The sequence below is a fragment of the Ochotona princeps genome, chromosome 3 (assembly GCF_030435755.1).
Source record: "Ochotona princeps isolate mOchPri1 chromosome 3, mOchPri1.hap1, whole genome shotgun sequence".
Classification (NCBI taxonomy): domain Eukaryota; kingdom Metazoa; phylum Chordata; class Mammalia; order Lagomorpha; family Ochotonidae; genus Ochotona; species Ochotona princeps.
This window is the reverse complement of record NC_080834.1, coordinates 35,080,363-35,105,987: the sequence shown is the minus strand read 5'-3', so window position 1 is coordinate 35,105,987 and position 25,625 is coordinate 35,080,363. Positions and strand designations below refer to the sequence as shown.

The window sequence follows — 25,625 nt, the reverse complement described above, 5'->3', positions numbered from 1 at the left end:
ACTGGAAGAGCAGAAGTTGAGCCTACTCCACCATCATGGGGACACGTCCTCCTGTGAACTTCAGGGAGGTTCAGACAGAAGCTCTGACAGATGAGCTCCTGATGTAGCCATCACAGAGCCCTTGACCACAAAGGGGCCGTTTGGCATGGCAGCAAAGACACTGTCAGAGGACCAGGGTTCAAGTCCCTGTCTACTCCATGGGAGACCCAGAGGGAGCTCCTGGCTCCTGCCCTTCAGCCTGACAGAGCCTCAGCTATTGTAGACCTTTAGGAGGAGTGAGCCGTGGATGGGAGAGCTCTGTCTCTTGGGTTTTAAAACAAATAAATAAAACCACTTACCAGACTCCTGCATAGGTGATCAGTGCCAAGGTCTGGGCCATTGTCCCAACTGCAGTTCCAGGCTCCCCACACCACTCCACTCCTCTCTCCCAAGGCCACCCGGCCTCAGTGGAGCACATTAGGTAACTGGGAATCACCCCAGATAGCAGGAGCCTGGCAGTTGTCACTCTAGGTTCACCAGGGAGGCCTTTGTTCAACAGACTTTACAGGCGGTGGCCTCTGCACTGCGGAGCCTGGGACAGCTCGTGTGTGTGTGTGTGTGTGTGTGTGTGTGTGTGTGTGTGTGACAGCTCGTGTGTGTGTGTGTGTGTGTGTGTGTATCATTAGCAGTCCCTCTTTCTCTCTCTCCCATCCCCTTAACTTTCTTGTCATTGTCCTGTTGGAGATGGGACCTTTTCTGGTTGGGGACAGTCTCTGGGGCCATTTGCGCCTCTGCAGTTTTGTTCCTATGAAAACATTCACCCTTTTTCTTCAGAAGGGTTCGAGCATTCAGGGCGTGCCTTTCTGCATGGCTCACCAATGTGCCTTTTACAAACGCCCACCACCAGGAGGATAGAAGAAACAAACATGGGGAAGACACGTCTGTTTTTCAGACAAGAACACAAAAAGCCAGGCTGGGATGCAAGAGCCCCGCCTCAGGAGCTCTCCCCAACCCCCTTCCGCCAAGGGCTCTCTCACAGCCACATCAGGACTGGAGTCTCCTAGGTTTTCCTCCTGGTGGAAAGAAAGACAGCAGCCGTTGCCTTGGAAACCCTGCCCAGCAGCAGCAGTGGTGGCGGTGGGCAGCGTGGCGGGAGTAGCAGGAATCCTCCTGCCCTGCTCTGTACCTGACAGCCACGGCTGATTAATTTAAGTTTGGGTTAGCTGTGACATTGCTAATGGGAGGCAGGGATGGGCGACGGCGGGGCCCAGGAAAACCTGAGCAGGTCTTTGACACAGCTGAAATGACACAGCCCCTTCTGCTCACTGGCAGGAAGCCAGGGGAGTGACGACACGAGAATCATCAGGGCATGTTCAGGATGATTAAGATTCTGCGTGCGATGCTGGCGACCAGACAAGCTGTTTCATAAATTGTTTCTGAGCCCTGTGTCTTCCTTCGATTCAGAATTACACGCACTGATTTGAGAACATCACCGAGACATGCCACCTGCCAGCCACCTGCTGCCTGGATCTAGCAGCCTTGGCCAACCAGGCAACCTCAGTCTGCCGAAGGACAGGATATTGCTGCCTGGCCATCAGCTTGCAGTGTTGTGGTCCTAGGCAGCTAGTTCATGGTCACAAGCTTGGAAGCCACTCCTTTCCCCTCCCCCAACTATGTGTTCCTTTCTGCCCACCTGTGATGCTCACCTATCATCACCTGGAACCTCAGAGGTGCAGTATTGTATTGTTGCGTAACCACTCCCCTCACACGCCCCTATAAAGGCTTATGATGGGGAGGCGCTCACTCTCTGGGTCCCGTGCCTCTTACATACTGGCTCTCGGCCTCCCCAGTACCGGATGGCTCTCTGGCTTCCCATGGACAGACTCTGAGGAACAGGTAGCCCCTTAACATGGCCCCTGATTGTCTGTGTTCCTCATCCTCTATTCACAGGGTGAGCCAGTGAAGATGTGAATGCTAAGATGCTTTGTATTTCTGATTTGTGACTTTCAAGAGTTCCAGGAGAGGCAAAGCCTAGCAATAATGGAATATGGACAGAGAAGCCAGGGAAGGGTGAATGTCTGCAGCTTTGTAAGTGTGTCCAGGTTATTTGCTGCACGTCTCTTAGGATAATTTGTATTGTTGGGGAAGCTGGGACATAGGTCTTCAATTTAATTGACGGGTTTCATAGTAATGACTGTTCCTCTTGCGGTTTCAATTCAGACTGGATTGCTATATGGACTTGTGGGACCTGTTAACACCAAGCTTGGTTAATACATCCTAGACTTATCTGGCATGATCTCTCTTGCACCCTGCAATCACAGATGCCTCGTGTAGCCTTGGCCAGCTTCACCTGCTTTCCTTTCAAATCAGTGCAGCCCAAGGATATGTTACCCAAGATGTTAGAGACCAAAAGTGTTTGAAATTAGGGAGTTTGTTCAAACTTGGGAATATTTCCATACATGGAATGAATGAGCCTGGGCGCAGGACCCAACTATAAACAGGAAGTTCACCTGTGCCATAGGCGCCTACCATGCCCACACAGCCTGGAGGTAATGTTACACAGTATCTTTCGAGTACATTGCCCGAAGTGATGTGAAGAATTTCCAGTTTTGTAACAGTTTTAGCAGCTGGCATTTGTGGCACTGCAGGTTCAGCCACCAGCTGCAATGCAGGCATCTCTTATGACACAGCCATTTTTGAGCCTGGGTGCTTCACCTCCGATCCAGCTCTCTGCTAACGTGCTGGGAAAAGCAGTGGAAGATGGCCCAAGGGCTTGGGCCCCTGCACCCATGTGGGAGACTTAGAGTTCATAGCTTCTGGTTTTGGCCTGGCCCAGACCCAGGGGATGCAGTCATTTGGGGAGTGAATAGCGAATGGAGGACTCTCTCTCTCTCTCTCTCTCGTTGCTTTTCAAACAGTAAGATAGATCTTTTAAAAAAAAGAAAGAAAAAAAGAAAGTTTCAGATTTTGAAGGACTGAAGTCCCCTGTGTGTGTGTGTTTTCTTTATTGAAAGTCAGTCTGGTTCCATCTCTAGATGGCTTCAATGGTCAAGTCTGCGCCAGGCAAAAGCAAGGAGCCAGGAGTTTCATTCAGGTCTCCCACAGGCTTCAGGGACCCAAGCACCTGGGCCAGCCTCTACGGCTTTCCCGGGCCATTAGCAGAGAGCTGGATCGGAAATGGAGCAGCTGGGACTCAAGCTAGTGCCCATATGGATGCCAACATAGCAGGAAGCGGCTTTCCACCCAGTGCCACAAAGCCAGCCCCCGAATCATCCTGTTCTTAATTAAAACAACAGAACGTTTTAGAGTCATCGCAGAAGGAAATGTGCAGATCCTTCTGCAACCCCCTCATGACACAGCTGAGGAACAGGCTGGGAACAGCTCTGCTGGCTGACCCGAGGCTCGGCAGGCAGGGCAGGATGTACACCCCAGGCTCCAGGCAGCCCAGGTGGTGGGACCTCACTCAACTCCCACTTTGCCTCCGCTGCCTTCTGTGCAGGATATGAACTTGATGTTCAAGTATGACATAGAATCTGCTTCACCAAATGCAAGTCTATCATCAGACACAATTGTCTCTGAGTATCTGAGAGCACTCCATTCCAAGCTCCCCCACTGCTGCCCCAGCCACAGATGTCAAACCCGATGCAAGAGTTCCATACAACATGTGCATGTCTCTTGTGGACTTTGAAAATGTATGATCTATTTCAGAGACAGAGGGAGAGCAGCGTCCATGGGTTCACTGCCCAGATGCCCACAAACGGAAGTGGAGGTGCAGACCACAATCCAGGTCTCCCCCTTGGGGGGCAGCAGCCACCCATGGAAAGCATCCCCTTTGCCTACTGGAGTCTGCATCAGCAGGAAGCTGGAACGAGACCAGAACTGGGAAGCGAATCTCGGTGCTTGAATGTTTCCCTGCTACACTGAATGCCCGCTTTGCTTCCCGGAGACTTTAAACCATCCCCGGATGACTTAAAAACACTAGTGTGATATAGTACTATGGGCACTGATTTGTTTAGGAAGCACCAATGAGGTGAAACGTGTATACGTGTTCAGTCCACATACAATTTCTTTTGCCAGTGCTAAGCTAAACCGAGGGGTGTGGAGCATGTGGCCAAAGAGGGCCCGTTGTCATCATCTGAAGCTAAAAGTTTGGGGGAAAGTGTCCTGATCTGAACAGTACCCCTGGGATGCCTTGTCTCCTACAGGGATAATAACATTTGGCTCCTGGCTGGTTCCCAGGGAATCCACAGTGGGAGCCCAGGGTAGGCAGGCTCCCGGGGGAGTCCTGCAAGGCAGAGCCGCCCCAGCAAGGTAAACTGGAAGCCACTGACTCAGGAGTCTGCCGCCTCTCCCTTGGCAGTTCTGAAGTGAGCTTGGCAAACACAGCATCAGGGGTTCAGAAAGCACCAGGGGATGGAAGTACTTGAGTAAGGAACCCTAGTCATTAGGAAATGACTGAAAGAGAAACCACAATTAACACCCCACCCCTTGTAAAGTGCTAATCTCCAGGGGGGAGAGGGGCTGTGGGCCCACTTGTATAAACCACCTTGAGGATGAACACTACACGTTTTTGCACCTGTTGGCCCCGGGACAGGAGAACGGAGAGTCCCTGAGTATCGTTTTAATAAGGATCTGGGTTACAGCAATGCGGGTTCAGCTCTGGCGGGAAGGGGGTTGACAGGGGGCAGAAACCACCTTCCCACAGTAAGGAGGCACCTGCAGTCCCCACCCAGGTAGTGAATGAGGCAGACATGAGGGTTTCTGTGGGAGAAATGCGACCCCTAGTGGTCCAGCTCGGGAATGAACACACCCAGAGTGACAACCCCTGGAAAACCAACCATCATGTGCACATATCCCGAGTGGTTGGATAGTTCTGAAATGCTGCCGACTTCACTGATCCGAGGATGGTGTCGGGGTAGGAGGGTATTAACAGTTGCGTCCAGAGGGCGGGGAGATGGGGACATCTGGCTCTGGTGGAAGCCCAGATGGGGATCTGCAGGGGGGGTGACATCACCTAAGGGTCAACACTCCTGCAAAGTCCAAGATGTGCCCACCCTGACAGTTGACCAGAGACCTTGGGAAGGGCCAGCTCTCTGGACCGCCTGGGGCGCTTCCATACCCCAATTCCTTTCCACACTCAAATGCTGAGGGGCCTCTCCCATGGGGCATCCTGTCCCCTCAAGGAAGAGGGGCTCTGGGAAAAGAAACCCACCCTGGACACCTTTCCAGCCCACATTCTGAGCTTACAGGGGCAGCGATGTCCACTTGGCCCCAACACCCCGGGGCGTCCCATCCCAGGTTTCCTGAGCACCCCGGGGCTGTGCACCGCCACACCTCGCGTGGCTGGCGGTCTGCCGGCTTCTTACACGCTCAGACAGCACACAACGGGGAGACGTACTGTGACGTGGGCATCACGTCACAGGTGCAAAGCTGTGCTTTACTGCCCACTCCAGAAAAATTACTTAATACAAAGTATTTTTAGCACAGTGTGTGAGAAGGTAGATGGAACAGACATGGGAATGATCCCAGGTGGGTAATTACTCATGTAAATGGATTTGGTCATTTTCCTTTGAATTCCTATTTATGCAGTGAGCGGTTTTATGCCGAAACATCATTGCATTAGGGGTTTGTTTTTACTCTTATATGTCAAGTCTGAAATACTAAGAGCTCTTCAGAACACCTGTACACATTTTTCTCAGCTTAGATGTGTGTGTGTGTTTCATACTGACAGATCTGTCCAGCAGATGGGGGATGCAAAGTGCTAACCGAGGGGCCACTGCCCTCAATGCCCAGTATCCCCGACACAGGGTGCCAGTTACTCCACTCTGCGCCAGCTCTTTGCTGATGGTCTGGGAAAAACAGAAGACAGCCAAGGTCCCAGGCCCCTGTACCCACATAGGAGACCCAGAACCTCCTAGCTTTGGCTTCGCGCAACAACCAGCGTGGCCCACCAGGGAGTGAAGCAGCAGATGGAAAAAGCTTTGTCTCTTTTTCAAATAATTAAATCTTTAGGGCCCGGCGGCGTGGCCTAGCGGCTAAAGTCCTCGCCTTGAACACCCTGGGATCCCATATGGGCGCCGGTTCTAATCCTGGTAGCTCCACTTCCCATCCAGCTCCCTGCTTGTGGCCTGGGAAAGCAGTTGAGGACGGCCCAAAGCCTTGGGACTCTGCACCCGTGTGGGAGACCCAGAAGAGGTTCCCGGCTTTGGATCAGCACAGCACCAGCCATTGCAGTCACTTGGGGAGTGAGTCATCGGACGGAAGATCTTCCTCTCTGTCTCTCCTCCTCTCTGTATATCTGACTTTGTAATAAAATAAATAAATCTTAAAAAAAAATTAAATATTTTAAAAAAAAAAAGGAAAAGAAAGAAGGAAAGGGCTAACTGCCTCACTCCGATGCAAGATGCAAGGTTGTACAGTTGGGCTCCAGCAGCCAGGGCTGGAGAGGACCTGCGGGAAGTCATCAAAGCAAGAACCCCCCCACCACCACCAGGGCTTGAAGGAAATTTACTTCCAGCTGAGCAATCAGGAAGGGCTTCCTGGAGGAGATGGCGTTCAAGCAGGCCTGTGGAGGACAGTCAGAGCTACACATGCAGAAAAGGACAGGGACCAGGACAGTGTCCTGAGTGATGGGGAGTTCAGAACGCTGACAGGGAAAAGTGGCACACAGCCAGGCCACCCTGGCAGGGAAGGGGTTAGTAGAAGGCGTCCGGTCACACAACTCAGTGCTGTTTTGCAATGACGCCGAACATGGGAAGACTCACTTAACGTGTCTACTGGGCCAGGGAGGAAGTACTGAAACACTAGAGCGACCCAAGCAAGCAACAGTGATGGCTAAGGGGGCAAAGGACAGAGGGAGGGGGCAGGAGACTGGAGGCGGCAGTGAGGTGTGAGGGGTGCCCTGGCCCCACAGCCTCTTACACACACAGACCTGGTGGGGGGACTCAGGGCACAGGGCTCCGGGCGAGTTCATGACCCCCGATGAATGCAGGTCAGGTGGCTGGGGCCCACTGTCACAGCTGAGGAAACAGCCACAACAGGAACCAGTTCACATCCCGGGTGCCCTGGCCAAGCAACTTCACTGTGAACCCTCTCCCAACTAAGGCCTTGCTCCCTCAAAAAGCAACAGCTTCCGATGCTGCAGGAGCCGCCCTCCTGCTCTTGCCCACTGGAGAAGCCTGCAGCGGGGCCACACCCTGGGCAGACACCGACGTGGAAGTGTGGGAGGCGCAGTGGATAAGGCTGTGGATGTGAACATGCAGGACACAGATTTTAAGATTTGCTTATTTGTATTTGAAAGGCAGATTTACATGAGCCAGGGGGAAGAGATCTGCCTTTCACTGGTTAACTCCCCAGGTCACCACGAGTGCCAGAACTGAGTCCACCAGAAGCCAGCAGCCCCCTCTGGGTCTCACATAGGTGCAGGGGTGTGCATGCTCAGGCCATAAGGGAGCTGAAAGGGAAAGACAGCAGCCAGGAAAGGAACCTGCAACCACATAGGATGACTAAAGTGGAATATTAGCCTGCAGTGTCACAGCACCGACCTCAGGACACATTTTTCAAAAGCAGCCTTCTGGTGAGTCCTGGATTGCCCAGAGCGCCTGGCCTGGTGCAGAGAAATGCAGCAGTGAACAGCCCAAACAGCCCGGTGGGGACCTCTCCGGGCGCCGTGGCAAAGACCGCCCTTCAGGGAGGCCAAGGACTAGGACTGCTCCTGGGAGCTTCCGGATCAACTTCCAGAAGCTTCACTGTGCAGCAACCAACTGACATGGTGTTTAAGAGCTGCTGTAAGTGCGTGTGTCTGAACATGAACACACAGATGGGGAGCTAAGCAAGGGCCCTGGGGCAAAGAGGCACATGGGCACCTGAGCCACATTTCTCAATGCACAGTAAGGGCATTGCCAACATGCCCCATGCAAGTCAGAAATTGGTTTGAGGCACATGTCCCATGTGTCCATGCATACAAGCTAGGGAGCCAGTGGGCACCAGCAGTGATGGGCAGCCAGTCAGTCCCGAGTGACCGAACACAGTCCTGTCTAACCTGAGCGAGCCTCCACACAGGTGCCACAACAGCGTGCAAGCGGACAGCTGCCGGAGCACGTATGTGTGAGCCGAGAAGCACACAGAGAGGCCAGGGCACGTGTGTGTGAGCCAAGGAGCACGCAGGCAGGCAGAGGCCAGGGCACGTGTGAGCCGAGGAGCACACAGGCAGACAGAGGCCAGGGCAAGTGTGAGCCGAGGAGCACACAGGCAGACAGAGGCCAGGGCAAGTGTGAGCCGAGGAGCACACAGAGAGGCCAGAGCACGTGTGTGTGAGCCAAGGAGCACGCAGGCAGGCAGAGGCCAGGGCACGTGCATGTGAGCCGAGGAGCACACAGAGAGGCCAGGGCACGTGTTTGTGAGCCAAGGAGCACGCAAGCAGACAGAGGCCAGGGCATGTGTGAGCCGAGGAGCACACAGAGAGGCCAGGGCACGTATAAGCCAAGGAGCACGTAGGCAGGCAGAGGCCAGGGCACGTGCATGTGAGCCGAGGAGCACACAGGCAGAGGCCAGGGGACACACGTGAGCCGAGGAGCACACAGGCAGAGCAAGGACACACGTGTGTGTGAGCCGAGGTAGGCTGACCATCTGGTGGCTGGCATGGGCTGGCACTGCTGCCACGGGACCACAATCTACCCATCAGCGAGCCCGCGAGTGAGGAGACAAGGGCTCACTCAGTTTGAACGCGCAGGTTTTGACACCTTAGCAAGAAGAACCGAGCAGCAGTGATGGATGGAGTCTGCGAGCCTGGGTCTTTGCAGCACAGGGCTGTGAGAACTCGGTGCTCCCAGAGGACCCCAGGGAGCAGCTGGGGGCGGAGGGAGTGCTCATTCCCACTTTGCAGTCCTCATCTGTGCCCAGCAGAAGGGGTACAGACAGATGTGGGGCTGTTTACCCACCTGAGCCAGCTGCCACACTGCTGCACTCAGCCCTATGCATGGCATGGCGCAGGGATTTTTGACACCATGTGAAAATCGCTCTTGGGGCACTGTGCACTAACCTTTATTCTCTTTCTGATGACAAAAATAATACGTTCTGTAAGAGTCTGAACATTATGGAAACTTTGAAAACCCCGTTCCCCCCAGAATCCCACCCTCGGGCGTGACAACTCTGAAGCAGGCAGTCTCTGCTCAGTGCGCAGGACGAAGCACCTGCACTTCCATGCTGCCCTGCTCTCGGTTCCAGCACACCCTGCGACCACCTGCTTCCTTCCGAGGGCTGCACACAGGAAGGCACACGGGTATCTGGGCTCTCGGGCGGTACGGAAACCCTTGAGGCTGAGCGCCCTTCATACCATGAACCAAGTAAAAGAAAAAGCCATGAAGAAGGAAAACTAGATACAGCAGAAAGGACAGTTCAGAGAGCCACCTAACTTCTAAATAAAAATACCCAAATTCCAATTCCATAAAACAGATTGGAACGTGGACAAGAGTCACTGCTCGCCATGGCGTACAGTTGCCGAGGCGCCCTGCGCTCTTCCCACTGCGCGGCGGCCGGCCGGGGCAGACGGCACAGGGCAGGCCTGCCCGCAGGGTCAGCTCTTGCTGCTGGGGAAGAACTTGGACTCCATCTCCCAGAGCTTTGTCTGCAGGGCTTTCAAGACCTCTTCCATCTGTGGGTTCGAGAAAACAGAAAAACACGAGGCTGTAAGTCGCCCGTGGGCACAGGAGCTGGACATGCAGTAACTGCAAACATTTCACATCTCAGGGGCCCAGCGGCGTGGCCTAGCGGCTACAGTTCTCACCTTGAACACCCCGGGATCCCATATGGGCGCCGGTTCTAATCCTGGCAGCTCCACTTCCCATCCAGCTCCCTGCTTGTGGCCTGGGAAAGTAGTCAAGGACGGCCCAAGGCTTTGGGACACTGCACCCGTGTGGGAGACCCAGAAGAGGTTCCCGGCTTTGGATCGGCACAGCACCGGCCATTGCGGTCACGTGGGGAGTGAATCATCGGATGGAAGATCTTCCTCTGTCTCGTTAAAAAAAAAATTTTTACGTCTCACATGAAACTACTCAGTGGCTTGGGAGATGGAACTACAGGCTGTATGTAAATAAGGCACACTAACTAAATTAAGACACAATTCCATTACTGGCAGATCTCAATCTATTCACAGTTCCTTTAAACACTGCCCACCATCTAGCCTATCTGGCTATGAAAAGATGCTAGCATCCAACAAGCAGGCTGCTTATACCACAGGAACTGAATCAAATAAAATGAAGATTTGGTCCAAAGACGTGTTTCCAGTCTAACAGTTCTGGAATATACACTTCTCGGTTTTGGCACGAAATGCCTTCCTTCCACTTCATCAACTTGAGCTCATGGTTTAGTTCTCAGAAGTCGACTTCACAAACAACTGAGATGACCGGAGCTCCTGCTGACTGGGCAAGCACTCAATCAGGCAGGCGGCATTACGAAGCTGTTTGCGAAAAAGCTCTTGCTCACCAACAGGAAGGAAGTTGTTCACACAAGGAAAGCAAACATGCAGAACAAAAGTTACCTGTTGGAGAGACTTTTCGATTTCCACTCTGCTCTCCAGATTCAACAGCTCTTTGTCGTCCGGCACTATCCGCTTCTCAGAGGACCCTAGAACATAGCTGAAGGACAGTAAGGCTCCAAGTCACGATGTGATCGGGGAACAAACGCTACATGAATGCCGTCACTAAGCATCTTAACACTGGATCATCAAACAAGAGCATTTCTGCAAAGTCCCCACCCAGGAAGCTATACTACATAAACTCAGGTTTTTCCCCACAGCAGTTTTGTCTAGATGGGTCCCCACATCAATCTTGCAATATTACAACCATTTCATTACTGGGATAAACTTGCTCTTCAGCAAGCTGCGTGGCAAAACCTTACCACCCACAGTTCGACATCCTAATGACAAGCTTAGACCCTGAAGAAGCCTGTTTCCTGTGTACGTCAGAAACATGCAGCACTTCCAAGCGGACCTTTTCTCCATACATATATATTCTGTATTATACTTAAAAGGAGCGATACAGACAGCAGGAGACAGACGATCTTGCATCTGCTAGCTTACTCCCCAAATGGCTGCAAGGTATTGGGCAGGGCTGATCCAAAGCCAGCAGCTTCTTCCAGGTCTCCCACAGACGCCGGGGCCCAAGCACTTGGTGACCTTGCACTGCTTTGCCAGGTCATTAGGAGGGAGCTGGACAGGAAGCGGAGCAGCTGGGGACTACTGCTCACACAGGATGCACTGGTTCAAGTCCTGGCTGCTCCGCTTCCCATCCAGCTCCCTGTTAAATGGGCCTGGGAACAGCGGAAGATGGCTCCAAAGTGCTTGGGCCCCCGAGCCCCACGTGGGGGAGCCAGATGGAATTCCAGTCACGCACGCGGCTTCAGTCTGGGCCAGTTCCAGCTGTTGCAGCCACCTGCGCAGTGAACCAGTGGGTACAAGACCTCACTATCTCTCCCTCCGTCTCTAACTGTCCCCTTCAAACAAATGACAAACTTCAAATACAAACTAAACCCATGAAATTCAACAGGAATGAAAGATCCTTCAAATAACTGAATATGCAGGCACCCTCTTTGCTTCTTAAATTGCTCTTTCCTGTTGCATAGGCTGCTGGGACCCTCCTGCAGTCCTGGGGCTGATGGAAGTGCACAGAGTGGGGAACCGGGAGGGACTGTCAACCGGCTGACTCAACGCTCGTCCCAGGGAAAGGCCAGTGGAAGGTCATCAAGGGACCTGGGATTCATGAACTGATGTCCGCAGGCAGCCCCTAATGCACACTGTTGCCACACCCTTACTTTTTATAAACCGCAGGGGGCCAAGACATCTCAAGACATATCCTTGCATTTCCCACCCCACCAAAAAAAGTTACTAGAGAAAATTGCTAGATGTTTATTTCTATTTTTCCAAACACCAGAAAGACTTTCCTAATCAGTGCTGAAATCCTTACCTTTTTTATGATTTTCTAGGAGGCTAAAACTGGGAGGAAGTGTGTGCAAAGGAACAATGGCTACAGACTTACCCAGATAATTGCTTTGAAACAATTCTGCTAAGTACAGCCAGTTAAAAAAAAAAAAAATTGTTATCCCTGGGGCCCGGCGGCATGGCCTAGCGGCTAAAGTCCTCGCCTTGAAAGCCCCGGGATCCCATATGGGCGCCGGTTCTAATCCTGGCAGCTCCACTTCCCATTCAGCTCCCTGCTTGTGGCCTGGGAAGGCAGTCGAGGACGGCCCAATGCATTGGGACACTGCACCCGCATGGGAGACCTGGAGGAGGTTCCTGGTTCCCGGCTTTGGATCGGCGTGTATCGGCCCGTTGCGGCTCACTTGGGGAGTGACTCAATGGACGGAAGATCTTCCTCTCTGTCTCTCCTCCTCTCTGTATATCTGACTTTGTAATAAAATGAATAAATCTTTAAAAAAAAAAAATTGTTATCCCTGCCCCCCGAAAAATCCTCAATGTTTTCTCCTATAATTTAGGAGTGTCTGACATCTCCAAAATCAAAACGTAATGAGGCCAGCACCATGGCACAGCACGGTAAGCCTCTACCTGCGGTGTCAGCATCCCTGGGGCACCTGCTTGAGTCCCAGAGGCTCCCTCCTAATGGCCTGGGGAAGCACTGGGAGAGGAAGCTCCTGGCTTCTGCTCAGCTCAGCTCCAGCTGCTGCAGCTCTCTAGGCAGTGAACCAACAACTGAAGCCTCTCCTGCTCTGTGTCCCTCCTCTGCAACTCGGCCTTTCAAATAAAACACACAACAAATCAAAAAACAAAAACAAAGTGGAAAAAACAGATTCCCTGTCTTCACCGTGAGAGGTTCTTACGAGGACGCACAGTCGACGGGCTCTGCCCGCTCACACGCACCGCCCCGGCCGTGGACACTGACCTTTCGATGGCCTCCACGCTGAGGCAGAACAGGTCCCTCTTGTAGTCGAGGCTCTTGGGGGTGCACCTGTACACGTAGCCCAGGGTGAGCAAGCAGCCGGCGCAGTACAACGTCTCGAGCACGCTGCAGGGAGACACGCCACGGCTTAGGGAGCGAGCAGCAACCTGCCGCACGGAAACCCCGTGGTGAGCGCCCCGATGCTTACACGTTTACGTTGCTAATGTGTGCTATTCTGACCAGTTAGCTACACGTACTCTTGCTAGGAAGGAAAAAATGACAGTGAGATATTTATAGCAAATGTGAAGACAGCGAAGACGGCCTTACCGCCATATGTATCCGAGGAGATAGTGAAGCTTTTTTTTTTTAAAGATTTCATTTTTGTTGCAAAATCAGATATACAGAGACGAGGACAGACAGAGTGGAAGACCTTCCGTCCAATGAGTCATTCCCCAAAAGGCTGCAATGACTAGAGCTGAGCCGATCCGAAGCCAGGAGCCCAGAGCCACCTCTGGGTCTCCCACGCAGTTGCAGGGTCCCAAACCGTTGGGCCGTCCTCAACTGCTTTCCCAGGCCACAAGCAGGGAGCTGGATAGGAAGCGGAGATGCCGGGATATGAACCGGTACCCATATGGGATCCTGGTGCATGCAAGGCAAGGACTTTAGCTGCTAGGCTACCGCGGCCAGGCCCTTGAAGTTGGTTTTTTGGTGTAAGCTCTGGGCCAGTGTTGTGGTGCAGAGTTAAGCCTCGCCTTGTTCCTACGCTGGCAGAAAGCTTGGGTCATATTTAGGTAAATGACAACCTCAACAAAGAAGATCAGTGCACCGCAAGTGAATTCAGTCCAACAGGGACACAAATCATCCTGGTGAACAGAAAAGTCCCACAGGCCGGAGAGCCATGCAGGATTTGCCCACTGCCCTCCACTCCTCTGAACCAACCTCCAGTTCCCTCATTAACAGGTGTTAAAAAAGGGTCTTGGAGCAATGCAATGGCTTAACTAGCTAATTCTCCTCCTGCAAGCCCTAGAATCCCATATGGGTGCCAGTTCGTGTCCCAGTTGCTCCACTTCCCATCCAGCTCCCTGCTTGTGGTCTGGGAAAGCAGTTGAGCGCAGTCCAAAGCCTTGGGACCCTGCACCCACATGGGAGACGTGGAAGAAGCTCCTGGCTCCTGACTTCGGATCAGTGCAGCTCCAGCCGTTGTGGCCACTTGGGGAGTGAATCATCAGATGGAAGATCTTCCTCTCTGTCTCTGCTCCTCTCTGTATATCTGACTTTCCAATACAAACAAATAAATCTTTTTTAAAAAAGTAAATTAAAAAAAAAGTCTCAGGTGTATGCTCAGGACATATTAGAGCTGTCTTTCCAAAGAGTCACACTTCTGGCCATGCCCCACACAGGTATCACAAAAATGCATATTTTGTGAAGATTTATTTCTTTTTATTGGAAAGGCATATACACAAAGAGAAGGAGAGACAGAGAAAAAGATCTTCCATCTGCTGAGCACTCCCCAAGCGGGCTCAACGGCCAGAGCTAAGCCAATCCGAAGCCAGGAGCTTCTTCCTGGTCTCCCATGTGGGCACAAGGTCCCAGACCTTTGGGCCGTCCTCCACTGCTTTCCCAGGCCACAAGCAGGGAGCTGGATGGGAAGTAGTACAGCCAGGACACACACCAGTGCCCATATGGGATCCCAGCGGATACAAGGCAAGAACTTCAGCCACTAGGCTAGCGCACCGGGCCCAATGCATAAATATTCTATATTAATGCCCGGCTGATTCTCCAGCTCCTTGTTCCTTCCTTCTAGCCAAGTTCCCAGCCTGGGTCGCACACACACTCTTCCTGTCAATTTACATCTCTCTTCCTCTGCCTTACCTTCACTAGCTTCCAGAAGCCATGCCACACTGGCCCATTCCATTTGCCACTGTGTAAGTGTCCATGGTAATATTACAGTCCCAACACAGTAAATCAGTAACAGCTAGACTTATTTCTGATTGAAAACATTATTCAGGGCCCAGCGGCGTGGCCTAGTGGCTAAAGTCCTCGCCTTAAACGCCCTGGGATCCCATATGGGCGCCGGTTCTAATCCCGGCAGCTCCACTTCCCATCCAGCTCCCTGCTTGTGGCCTGGGAAAGCAGTCGAGGACGGCCCAAAGCTTTGGAACCCTGCACCCGTGTGGGAGATCCGGAGGAGGTTTCAGGTTCCCGACTTCGGATTGGCGCAGCACCGGCTGTTGCATCATTAGGGGAGTGACTCAATGGACGGAAGATCTTCCTCTGTCTCTCCTCTGTGTATATCTGACTCTGTAATAAAAATAAATAAATCTTTAAAAAAAAAAAGAAAAAGAAAACATTATTCAAACTGCACAAAGATGGGAGCCCTAGGCACAGGCACAACTGTCCATCTGTTGGCTCACTCCCCACATGGCCACAACAGCCGGGTCTGAGCCAGGCTGACGCCAGGAGCCAGGAACTCCATCCGGCTGTCCCACACGCATGGCAGGGGTCCAGGAACTTGGGCCATCATTGCTGCTTGCCCAGCTGCAGTAGCCGGGATCAGAAGCAGGGCTGCTGCTGAGACTCCAACCCAACAGGCCTTCTGCTATCAGATGCCAGCAGTACAGTCAACAGCTTAATCCACTGCACTGTAACACAGACCCCGTAACTGCAGAGGTAAGTGAACTGCACACCACAGATTACTACTCTGTGGGCCAGGCACTGCGCTGCAGCAGGTTAAGGCATCACTCGGGACACCATCATCCCACATGCAAAGGCGTGCCTGGCTTAAGTTCTGGCTATTCTGCACTTCCGATCCAGCTTCCTGCTAGTGTGCCCGGCAGGCCATGGATGCTAATAGCAGTCCTTGAACGCTTAACACTTGGGGAGACGCAGAGGGAATTCCTGGCTGCTAGTTCTAGTCCAGCCTAACCCCAGCTAGCCCAGGCATCTGGGGCGCGAACCAGTAGACAGAAGATGTCTTTCGGAAAATGGAAGATATTTCTTTCCTCTCTCTTATCACTCTGCCTCACAAATAATAAGCCTTACAAAACATGATTTCCAAAGTATTCTAACTTCTACTCAGCAAGTGAGCCACTTGGAATCACTCACTAGTGGTTTCTGCAATCAAGCAAGAGGGAGCTACGGAGTGGCAAAGGGCCCATGTGCAGAATACCCCTGTTCACCTGCAGCCAGAGCAGCCCTGGGAAACTACTGGAGCACTGCAGGCAGCGAATAACACCGTGAGTCAGTACCCTGCCAAGTATGAGCTCTCAGTGGTAACCCAGTACCTACACAGTACTTTACCATTTACACATGAAGCATCTATGAACTTTAACAAGCCCTTATATATAAATAAATAAATAAATAAATAAATAAATAAATAAATAAATAAATAAATAAGGGCATCCGACTGGTAAATCACAGGTAGGGGACGCCCCCTTGCCACCAACAGTGGGCAGAAGCACCAGGCTCCCTGCCAAGCCTCCTCATGGCCAGGAGGTGGCCACAGCACGGGTCCCGCGTGCCCACGCTTCCTGCTGCTTCTGTTACAATGTACATCTGCACCAAGCCCAAAGATGCCAAAGGGAGTGTCAGGCATGCCTTTGGAGAGCGACAAGCTCCATGACTCAGCTGATGCAGCTGAGTGCCTCACTGCGCACGGATTACCACAGAAAGTTTTATCCCAACAAGGTCTCGCTCTGGTCACCCAGGAGGGCTCCCCCTGACAGCACACACTTGTGTCGTACACGTTCACACGGAGTCGGTCATACTCACCAACCGTCCTCATCTTTACGTTTGGAGAGCTTCTGTTCTTTATCCACCGACACATTACAGGAAACAGCTGGAGAGGAAAGTAACATGAATTCACAAATGAATTCACACAAGATGCTGCTGCGAGAGCTGTGAGTCCACTGTCCCTGCAGAGCTCGGAGGACCAGGAAAAACAAGAGCCCCAAATCAATCAATCAATCTCTCTCTCTCTCTCACTCACACACACACATACACACACACAGAGCAGGGTTCAAGCTAAAAGCACAGTGGTTTTCTGGAATCAGAGTGTGAGAGGGGTGAGTTCCTTCCCTTCCCTACAGAGCACTGGCACTGCCCAGTGAGACTGGCAGGGCACATTCCCTCAGTAGGGGAACTGAGAACAACCAGACCCCAGACTACAGACTACCAATAGCATCCACCTGACACCAATGATGGGATCCAAACCCAGGCAGCAACTGCAGGGCAATGCATGCCTCTCTAACAGCAGCGGGGAGAGCCCCAGGATGCCCAGCCAACATCCGCCACATGCACCCCGACTTGGCCAAGGTCACAGCGGGACCCCACAAGTAGCAGAAAACGTCGCTGGAGCATCCAAAGACGGGAGCAGAACGGATACCAAGTGACCCCACTGCGGACTCCATCCAGCCCCTGCCCACTCTACCCCAGCTTGGCGAGGCCCCCCTTCAGCCCCACAACTGCTCAAGAACCCCATCTTGCTTCCGGGATCCTTCCTCTCTGCATCCTGCTCCCAACCCAGCCGGAACCACCTCATGCTTGTCCCATCCCAGCAGCTCCCCCAACAAAACGAAAGGCTGAACTACAAAGAGAAGAGACGGAGAGAGATCTTCCATCTGCTGGTTCACTCCTCACTCCCCAAATGGCTGCAAAGGCCCAAGCTGGGCCAGTCCAAAGCCAGGAACCAGACTTGGGCCTCTTTCCCTGCCTTCTCAGGCACCTCAGCAGGGAGCTGGATCAGAAGTAGAGCCACTAGGACTTGAACCAGCGCTCATGTGGGATGCTGGCATCACAGGCAGAGGCTTAGCTTACAATGCTACAGTACTGGCCCCTGGAGTCCTATATTTATTTTAACATAGACTACGAAGCCCTGAGTTTTCTAACGCCTTCCTTGCACCTTCTTACTTTTTTAAAGACTTATTTATTTGAAAGAATTAGATCTTCCATCCACTGGTTCACATGCCCAGATGGCTGCAACCCAGATGAGGAACAGAAGACAGAAGACAGGAGCTTCCTCAGGGTTTCCCACGCGGGTGCAAGGGCCCAAGGACGTGTACCACCCACAGCTACTTTCTTAGGCACATTAGCAGGAAGCTAAATCTGCAGTGGAGCAGGGGGCTTGGCCCTGAGTCCACACAGGATGCCAGCATCACAAGTGAGGACGCCTTAACCCACGGCGCCACAACACGGGCCCCCCACCCCTGAACACTGACCACAGAGGCCTCAAGGCCTTTCTACAAGGTGTTCTTAGAAAAAGGCAAACTGCAGGATCCAACTACTGCACCTGCAACCGAGTGAGCATTCCTGTACAAAGACAGGTCAAACACTTCCAAGCACTCCAACTTCAGTTCAGGAGAGTGCTGTGGGAAGGACCAGGACCAGCCGGGAGGTCCCCCGAGTACCCCAACTCAGCAGCGGGAAAGCTACTAATGAGCTTTCCTATATCAGTAAAAAATAAGAGGGCCTCATGTGATAAACTAGACGTTAAAGTCCTTGCCTTGAACACACCGGGATCCCATACGGCACGGGTTCTAGTCCCAACTCCACTTCCCACTCAGCTTCCTGCTCGTTGCCTGTGAGAGCAGTCATGGACAGACCACAGCCTTGGGACCCTGCACCTGCGTGGGAAACCCAGAAGAGCTCTTGGCTCCTGGCTTTGGATCAGCGCAGCACTGGCCACTGCAGTCACTTGGGGAGTGAACCAGCAATTATGCATTATTTTTTTTTAATTTTAAAACAGCATTAAAAACATAATACCAGAAATATTATTCTTATATATAAAATTAGCAGTCAAGCGGCCTTTTTTTGTTGTTGTTATTAATCCCTACGGCTAATTCCTGCGCACTGCACCCCGTAAAATGACCAGGGGAACGCCCAGCAAGGTCCCTCTCACCCCCGAACCGGCTGCCTCGGGGCCGTGCAGAAGCGGGGAGCCCTTCGGGCGGCGGGGACCCCCGACCCCCCATCCCTGCCCCCAATGCCGAGGCCGAACTGACAGCGTAACAGAATGCAGTTGGTGTCCTCCAGGCAGGTGACCCAGCTGAGCGAGTCGCCGAGCGGCCGCCGGCAGCGCGAGCACAGGAACACGAGCGGATTCTCCTCCTCGCGTGGCGCCTTCTCCGCGCTGACCTCGCCCGCCGAGCTCCACACGCTCGCCCACTTCTCCAGCAGCTGCTGGCGGCTCGAGTCTTCCGACAGCCGCCTTCCTAACAACGACGAGTCGCCCCATCTGCCCCGGGAGCACTCGGGCGACCAGGCGCCCGCCATGACGGACAAATCGCCCGCGCCGCCCGAGCGCCACGCCCAGCACGCCCCTTGCGCATGCGCGGCCCCGGCTCCCGCCCAGAAGGAACGCAGGGAAGGAGGCGGGGCGCCTCCAGTGCGCATGCTCCTCGCCGGGCTAGACGAAGGCGGCGAGCACTGCGCGTGCGCCAAGTCTCCACCACCCCCCCACCCAAAAGTGGAGACCTCCTAGGATGGTGGAGCGTTACCTCCAGTTGTGTTGGGGCGGCGTAGCTGGGGAAGGGGTGGCCCCAAACTGAACTGCCAAGCCCTCCGTGTAGGACAACCGGGGAGAAAGATGAGAGCACACTCCTGCCACCCACTGCCCCCGCGAGGTGGTACGCACCCCTCGAATTTAAGTGCGCTCAGTTCTGCTGTAGGGAGGCCCGGGCCCACCTCGTCGGCTTCTGGCTGTGGGGAGGGAGAGGATGGCTTTTAAGGATACGTATATGTACATTCCAGGCGTTCCCGTGCTGTCGGTATTAGCAAATGATGGTCCTCTGTTAGCGCTGCTGTAATTTTGTTTTTGGGGGGTGGTCCTTTCCTTAGGTGCAGAAAGCAGTTTGTAAGGAAATTCTTGGGTGCCTTGTACTTCCTGGAGCAAGATCTTAGCGAGAGCCCTAGAGGGCGCAAACGCGAAGCTGCCTGTCTCCTTCCTCTGTGCTTTGCAAAATAAACACCCACTTTGTCTACCACCCTGATGGGTTGGCTTGGCTGGTTACACACTGGACAGGCTGGTCCCAGGTTTAATTTAGGGTTCTGCTGTGACACTTGCGCAGCTGCCTCCTAAAGCCAGCCTCTGACTTAGAAACACATCAGGAGAGAAAGCTGGTGGAGAAGAGCCCAGCTGACTCCCGGACCACGGAAAACACACCTGTCTCTCCATGGTGTTTTCCATGTCACTGCCCACTTTGCTTGGTTAGGTAAAGTGCGAAAAATTGCCTTCCCATCCTAGCGTCTTTGGCTGTTAGCAAAAAAGCAAAAGCATTGCAATCAGAAATCCAAGATGAACCCATCACAACCCCCGAGAGGTAGTCACGGTCAGAAACCTAAAGGAAATCGGAATCTTCACAGACTAAAGGAATGAGTACTGGGCCGGTGCGATGGCTCAATGGCAATTCCTCCGTCTGCAAGTGCTGCCATCCCGTTTGGTTGCCGGTTCCTGTCCTGGCTGCTCCACTTCCCATCCAGCTCCCTGCTGGAGGCCTGGGAAAGCAGCAAAGGATGGTCCAAGTCCTTGAGACTCTGCACCCACATGGGAGGCCAGAAAGAAGCTCCTGCCTCCTGGCTTTGGATCACCTCAGCTCCAGCTGTTGCTGCCACTTGGGCAGTGAACCAGCGGATGGAAGATCTTCTCTCTCTCCTTCTCTCTGTGAATCTGCCTTTCCAATGAAAATAAATCTTTTTAAGAAAAAAAAGGGGGGGTGCCTGGCGGCGTGGCCTAGCGGCTAAAGTCCTCACCTTGAATGAGCCAGGATCCCACATGGGCGCAGGTTCTAGTCCCCGGCGGCCCCGCTTCCCATCCAACTCCCTGCTTGTGGCCTGGGAAAGCAGTCGAGGACAGTCCAGTGCTTTGGGACCCTGCGCCCGCGTGGGAGACCCGGAGGAGGTTCCTGGTTCCCGGCATTGGATCGGCACAGCACCGGCCATTGCGGCCACTTGGGGAGTGAATCATCGGACAGAGGATCTTCCTCTCTGTCTCTCCTCCTCTCTGTATGTCTGACTTTGTAATAAAGAATAAATAAATCTTTAAAAAAAAAAAAAAAAGAATTTGTAGCACACTCATCACTGTGCGGATCCAGCAATGCAGTGTCCATGAACATGTGTGTTGTGAATTTTAGCATAAAGTTAATGTGAACAGAAACAAAATCTGTGTAAAGGTTAATACAAGGTTGATCCGGGACCGAGTATATATGATGTAGGCTCAGGAGCAACAAACCCAGCTACTCTCCATGGGGCCTGGAAAGTGTTCCATAGTGGTCCAGGTCTAGTCAGAATATATATATTATATGATGGCATCCATTGGTTGACCCAAAAAGGTGTGGGAAAGCAGGCCGTACTTCTTAACTAGTTGGAGATTGGTTTCTTTACGATTGCAGCTTCGGCTACTGCCAAGGTATTTTGTCTGAGAAGGGGCTACTGATGAAGGAGCTTATTTCTGGAAATAAGGACCATGTTGACAGAGAACAAAGGATTGCTAAGTTTGGGTCAGATGACAAAGACGAAACAGGCCGTTTGAGCACTTCACCCAAGACTCGCTGACCTGTCTGATAAACAGGTCTGTCAGCCAGCCTGCACACAGCCAGAAAAGGTGCCTCTCGGATGCTTTGCAGGCTTCCTAGGGGTCAGTTTGGTCTTGCTAACCAGCTTCCAACTGGCAGGAAATACTTCAAGGACTTTAGGGTTATTCTTTCTGCCCTTAACTTCACTTTCCTCCTGCTGCTACTTTTGAGGAGCCAAGCCTGGCTTTCCTATACTGCAGTCTTCAAGTACAATCTATCTGTCATAGCACTGACACAACCACATGAGCTTTTCAGTATTTGGATAGGAACTTTGGAGTTTGTGTGTTTGTACTATAAATCTGAAATACCAGGTCACCATGAAGATGTATTTTATGTGAGGATACAATGAGATACAATAGGGTGATCTTGGCTTGTGTAATCATACTGTTAGTCGGACAACCAATCCCAACCTTCCCCTCTCTTCCTTATGCAAGTAGGAGATTGCAATAAGGCTGAGTCCAACTAAATTGCCAAGCCCTCTTGAGCCCCTTTGCACAGTGTCAATTGACAGTGGTGGGGTGTCCATCCTGAAGGTCTTTCTTCACGCCTGCCCCATCCCAGGAGTTGATGGAGTCCATGCAGTAGGTGTGAATAACACGAAGGTGTGAAGAGAACAGCTCCCTGTCTGGCAGGGCCCGGGGAGCTACCAGCTGCTTAGCAGGGCTAAGTGGATTCATCTCTGACCACCTTGACGCAGTTTTCACCCCCCTTCGCATGGGCACTCAACCACCCCACTATGTAATCTATTGAGGCATTGTCTGTCCCTGTGAGATGGCTTTTACAACCAATGTGAGCTTAAGAGTTAATGTTACTGAGGATGTCCTGGTGAGTGGGCCTTTAACTACACACAGGAGTATAATTAAGTCTGTGCTGGTTACCCATTGCCATAAAATCTGGCCCGGATATTTAGCATGCTTTCTGGGGAATGGCTTGATAAGAGGAACCCTAAAAGTTATCCTATTACTTTGACCCTAAAGGTCATTCTGCTATGACAAAGAATATAGTTACTGTGACCCTAAAGGCCATACTGCTATGACAAAGAATATAGCTACTGTAACCCTGAAGCCTATCCTGCTAAGGCAAAAAATATAGTTACTGTGGTCTTAAAGGTTAGCCTGTCCTTGCAATTCTTTAGAAAATGTAGTTGCTTTAGTTGTTTTCATAAATTTTTAGCTAGAGGAAATACAGGGTGATTTCACTAATATCATAAAGATATATTTTTGATTATTGTTTGATCACTTATGAAGTTGTAGAGCCTGCAGTTGTAGAGGAATGTAATGTTTAAAACTTTTTGTCTTAGATCTTCATGTTTTTTCTCTCCTGATGTATTTCTCCCATTTAGTGATAGATAAGTTGTAGAATAAGAATTGTATTAGGAGTGTATTAGTGTATAAGATGTGTTGTCTACTGAGAAACTCTTGGTTGCAACGTTGGAATGGATAATGCCTTGTCTAATACTGAATCAATTTGTAGAATTGTCTTTGGAAACACTCACTCATCCATTGTAGAGTTGAAACTTAAATAGAGTAACTTAGCTCATTGCTAACTGCAATTCTTTCTGCCGTTTTTACCCTTGCTTTACTTGTTTGGTTAACAAACTGTGTGAGCTTACAGACCTATGGCCAACTAATGTCAATAACCCCGATCCCCATAGACCAAGGCCCCAGTCCTTTTAACTCATACATAATTCAAGGTAGGGGTCTGGTTGTCACAGGCGGCGCCTAGGTTATAGCCCAGACCTGAGGAGAGCAGATGAAGACTGGCAAGCCAAGATAAGCAAGGAATGTGGAATCCTTCCTCAATCATTTCTCAAAAAGTTGTAAATTGTGCCCCCCTGAAGCTATGTTAATATGCCCCTAAGAAAAAACTTTGTACTGCTTCTGTATAAATAAAGCGGACAGCTTTCTCGCTTAGTCCACTACGATCAAGGAATCCTGGTGGTCCGTCTCCTTTCTTTCTCTCTTCACGCCTCATCCACGCACCCTTCCCGAGCTCCGAACTCTCGGCTGGAGCTGGTCTCCGGCAAGGAGTGGGCTATGCCCTTGTCCTAATGATCAGTCCTGGCCATCCTCCTGTCCACAGTTAAAGAGTTCAAGGAGGGGCCCGGCGCAATAGTGTAATGGTTAAAGTCCTTGCCTTGTGTGCACCAAGATCCATATGGGCGCTGTTTCTAATCCCAGAAGCCCCTCTTCCTATCCAGCTCCCTGCTTGTGGCCTGGGAAAGCAGTGGAGGACGGCCCAAAGCCTTGGGACCCTGCACCCGCGTGGGAGACCCAAAAGAGCTCTGGCTCCTGGCTTCAGATTGTCTCAGCTCCAGTCGTTGCGGCCACTTGGGGAGTGAACCATCGAATGGAAGATCTTCCTCTCTGTCTCTCCTCCTCTCTGTATATCCACTTTTCCAGTAAAAATGAATAAATCTTAAAAAAAAAAAAAAACAGTTCAAGGGAAACAGGTGGCTGAACTAGAGCCAGGCTCAGCACACTCCTGGAACTTTTCATACCAACTCTTAGAGGGAGGGTCCTCTGTTCACCCTTCCTTCTTGTGTCATGGCTCTAGACCAATCCCCAGCCATGTTTCAAGCCATGGGGAACACCATGGACTGACCCTGACCCTGCAAGAGGCATGGTAGAGACCAAGCTCACCGTGGCCTTCGGTCCCAGGGACCACCCTTCCCAGTGTTCCTGGGCCACTCATCACAGCAAGGCTCCACTCAGTCTGCCTGTCTGCATTTTGAGTTATTCAGAATCGAATACTATCAAAAGAATTCTTTTCCTATCAAAAGAATTCTGACTAAAAGCAGAACCAAGGTCTCCAGCCCCCAAGTACAATAATCACAACCACCAGACCAAAAAATTGAAATTTTTTTAAATACTTGATTGATTGATTTAAAGGGAGAAAGAGTCTTCCATCTGTTAATTCACTCACTAAGTAGCCACAGTAGCCTGGGCTAGTTCAGGCTGAACTCAGGGAGTTTGAGAAGTCTGACCTAATGTCCATGCTTTTGCCCTGAAATACAGGCACTTTTCTACAAGGCGGATAGGAATGCAAGCTATTATGCCCTCCGTGGAAAATAATATGCGATACCTATCACAACTACATACACGAGGACACTTCAGGAAATTCATGGAAAATGGAATTACAGATGAGCATTCGGTACAGCTGTTAAATTACTACTTATGTATTCCATATCAGAATACCTGGTTCAAATCCTAACCCCTCCACTTGTGATCCAGTTTCTTGCTAATGCCCACCCTGGAAGGCAGCATATGGTAACTTAAGTCCTTGAGTCCCTGCACCCAGTAAGGCAAGGGACTGTGGGGCCAGTTCTGTGGCACAGTAGGTTAAGCCTCTGTTTGAGGACCCCCACATCCTATATGGGGTCCAGTTCAAGTCCTGGCTGTTCCACTTCCAATCTAGCTCTCTGCTTATGGCCTGGACAAGCAGCAAAGAAGGACAATACCTTGGTCCATGTACTCACATGGGAGACCTGGGAGAAACTTCAGGCTTCTGGTTTCAGACCAGTCCAGCTCTGATGGTTGCAACCATTTGGATAGTGAACCAGTAGATGGAAGATATTTTCTCTCTCTCTCTCTCTCTCTCTCTCTCTCTCTCTCTCTCTCTCTGTGTGTGTGTCTCCCTCTGCCTTAAAATAAGCAAATTTGTAAAAGGATTTATTTCAAATAGGATAATTGTACCATGATTTTATTTTTCTGTAAGTCCCCCTTCAGAGACACATACTGAATATTTACAACAGAGTTATTCAGAATGGGAGGAGAGGGAGGAGTGAGGAATAAACTAAATTAGCTACGGCTTCAATCGTGGTGGAAGTTGAGTGACGATGCAGTTTTATTGTGCTATTCTCACTGCTGGGGAAAAATTTACTTTTACAAAATGGCATGTAAATCTTTTTTATATTTATAGATCTGTGTTTCCTTCGCCATTAAAGCTAACTTTTTAGATGTGTTTATTTTATTTAAAGATGTATTTGTTTTTATTGGAAAGGCAGATTTACAGAGAAAAGAAGAGACAGAGAGGAAGATCTTGCACCTGCTGGTTCATTCCCCAAGTGGCCTCAATAGCCAGAGCTGAGTCAATCTGAAGACAGGAGCCAGGAGTACCTTCCTGATCTCCCACGCGGGTGCAGGGTCCCAAGGCTTTGGGCCGTCCTCCACTGCTTTCCAGGGCTTCA

General features: G+C 51.5%; 1 protein-coding gene across 1 annotated transcript; it reads right to left on the bottom strand.

Annotated features, from left to right (window-relative positions):
- Positions 1-9,545: 9,545 nt before the first annotated feature.
- MIS18A (MIS18 kinetochore protein A) lies at positions 9,546-19,188 on the bottom strand. The gene is made up of 5 exons (XM_058661237.1): positions 18,869-19,188; positions 16,641-16,707; positions 12,873-12,995; positions 10,517-10,613; positions 9,546-9,631 (listed from the first exon to the last, which is right to left on the bottom strand). Exons 1-5 carry the CDS (start codon positions 19,137-19,139, stop codon positions 9,554-9,556), a joined length of 636 nt encoding a protein of 211 aa, XP_058517220.1. The 5' UTR covers positions 19,140-19,188; the 3' UTR covers positions 9,546-9,553.
- Positions 19,189-25,625: the final 6,437 nt, after the last annotated feature.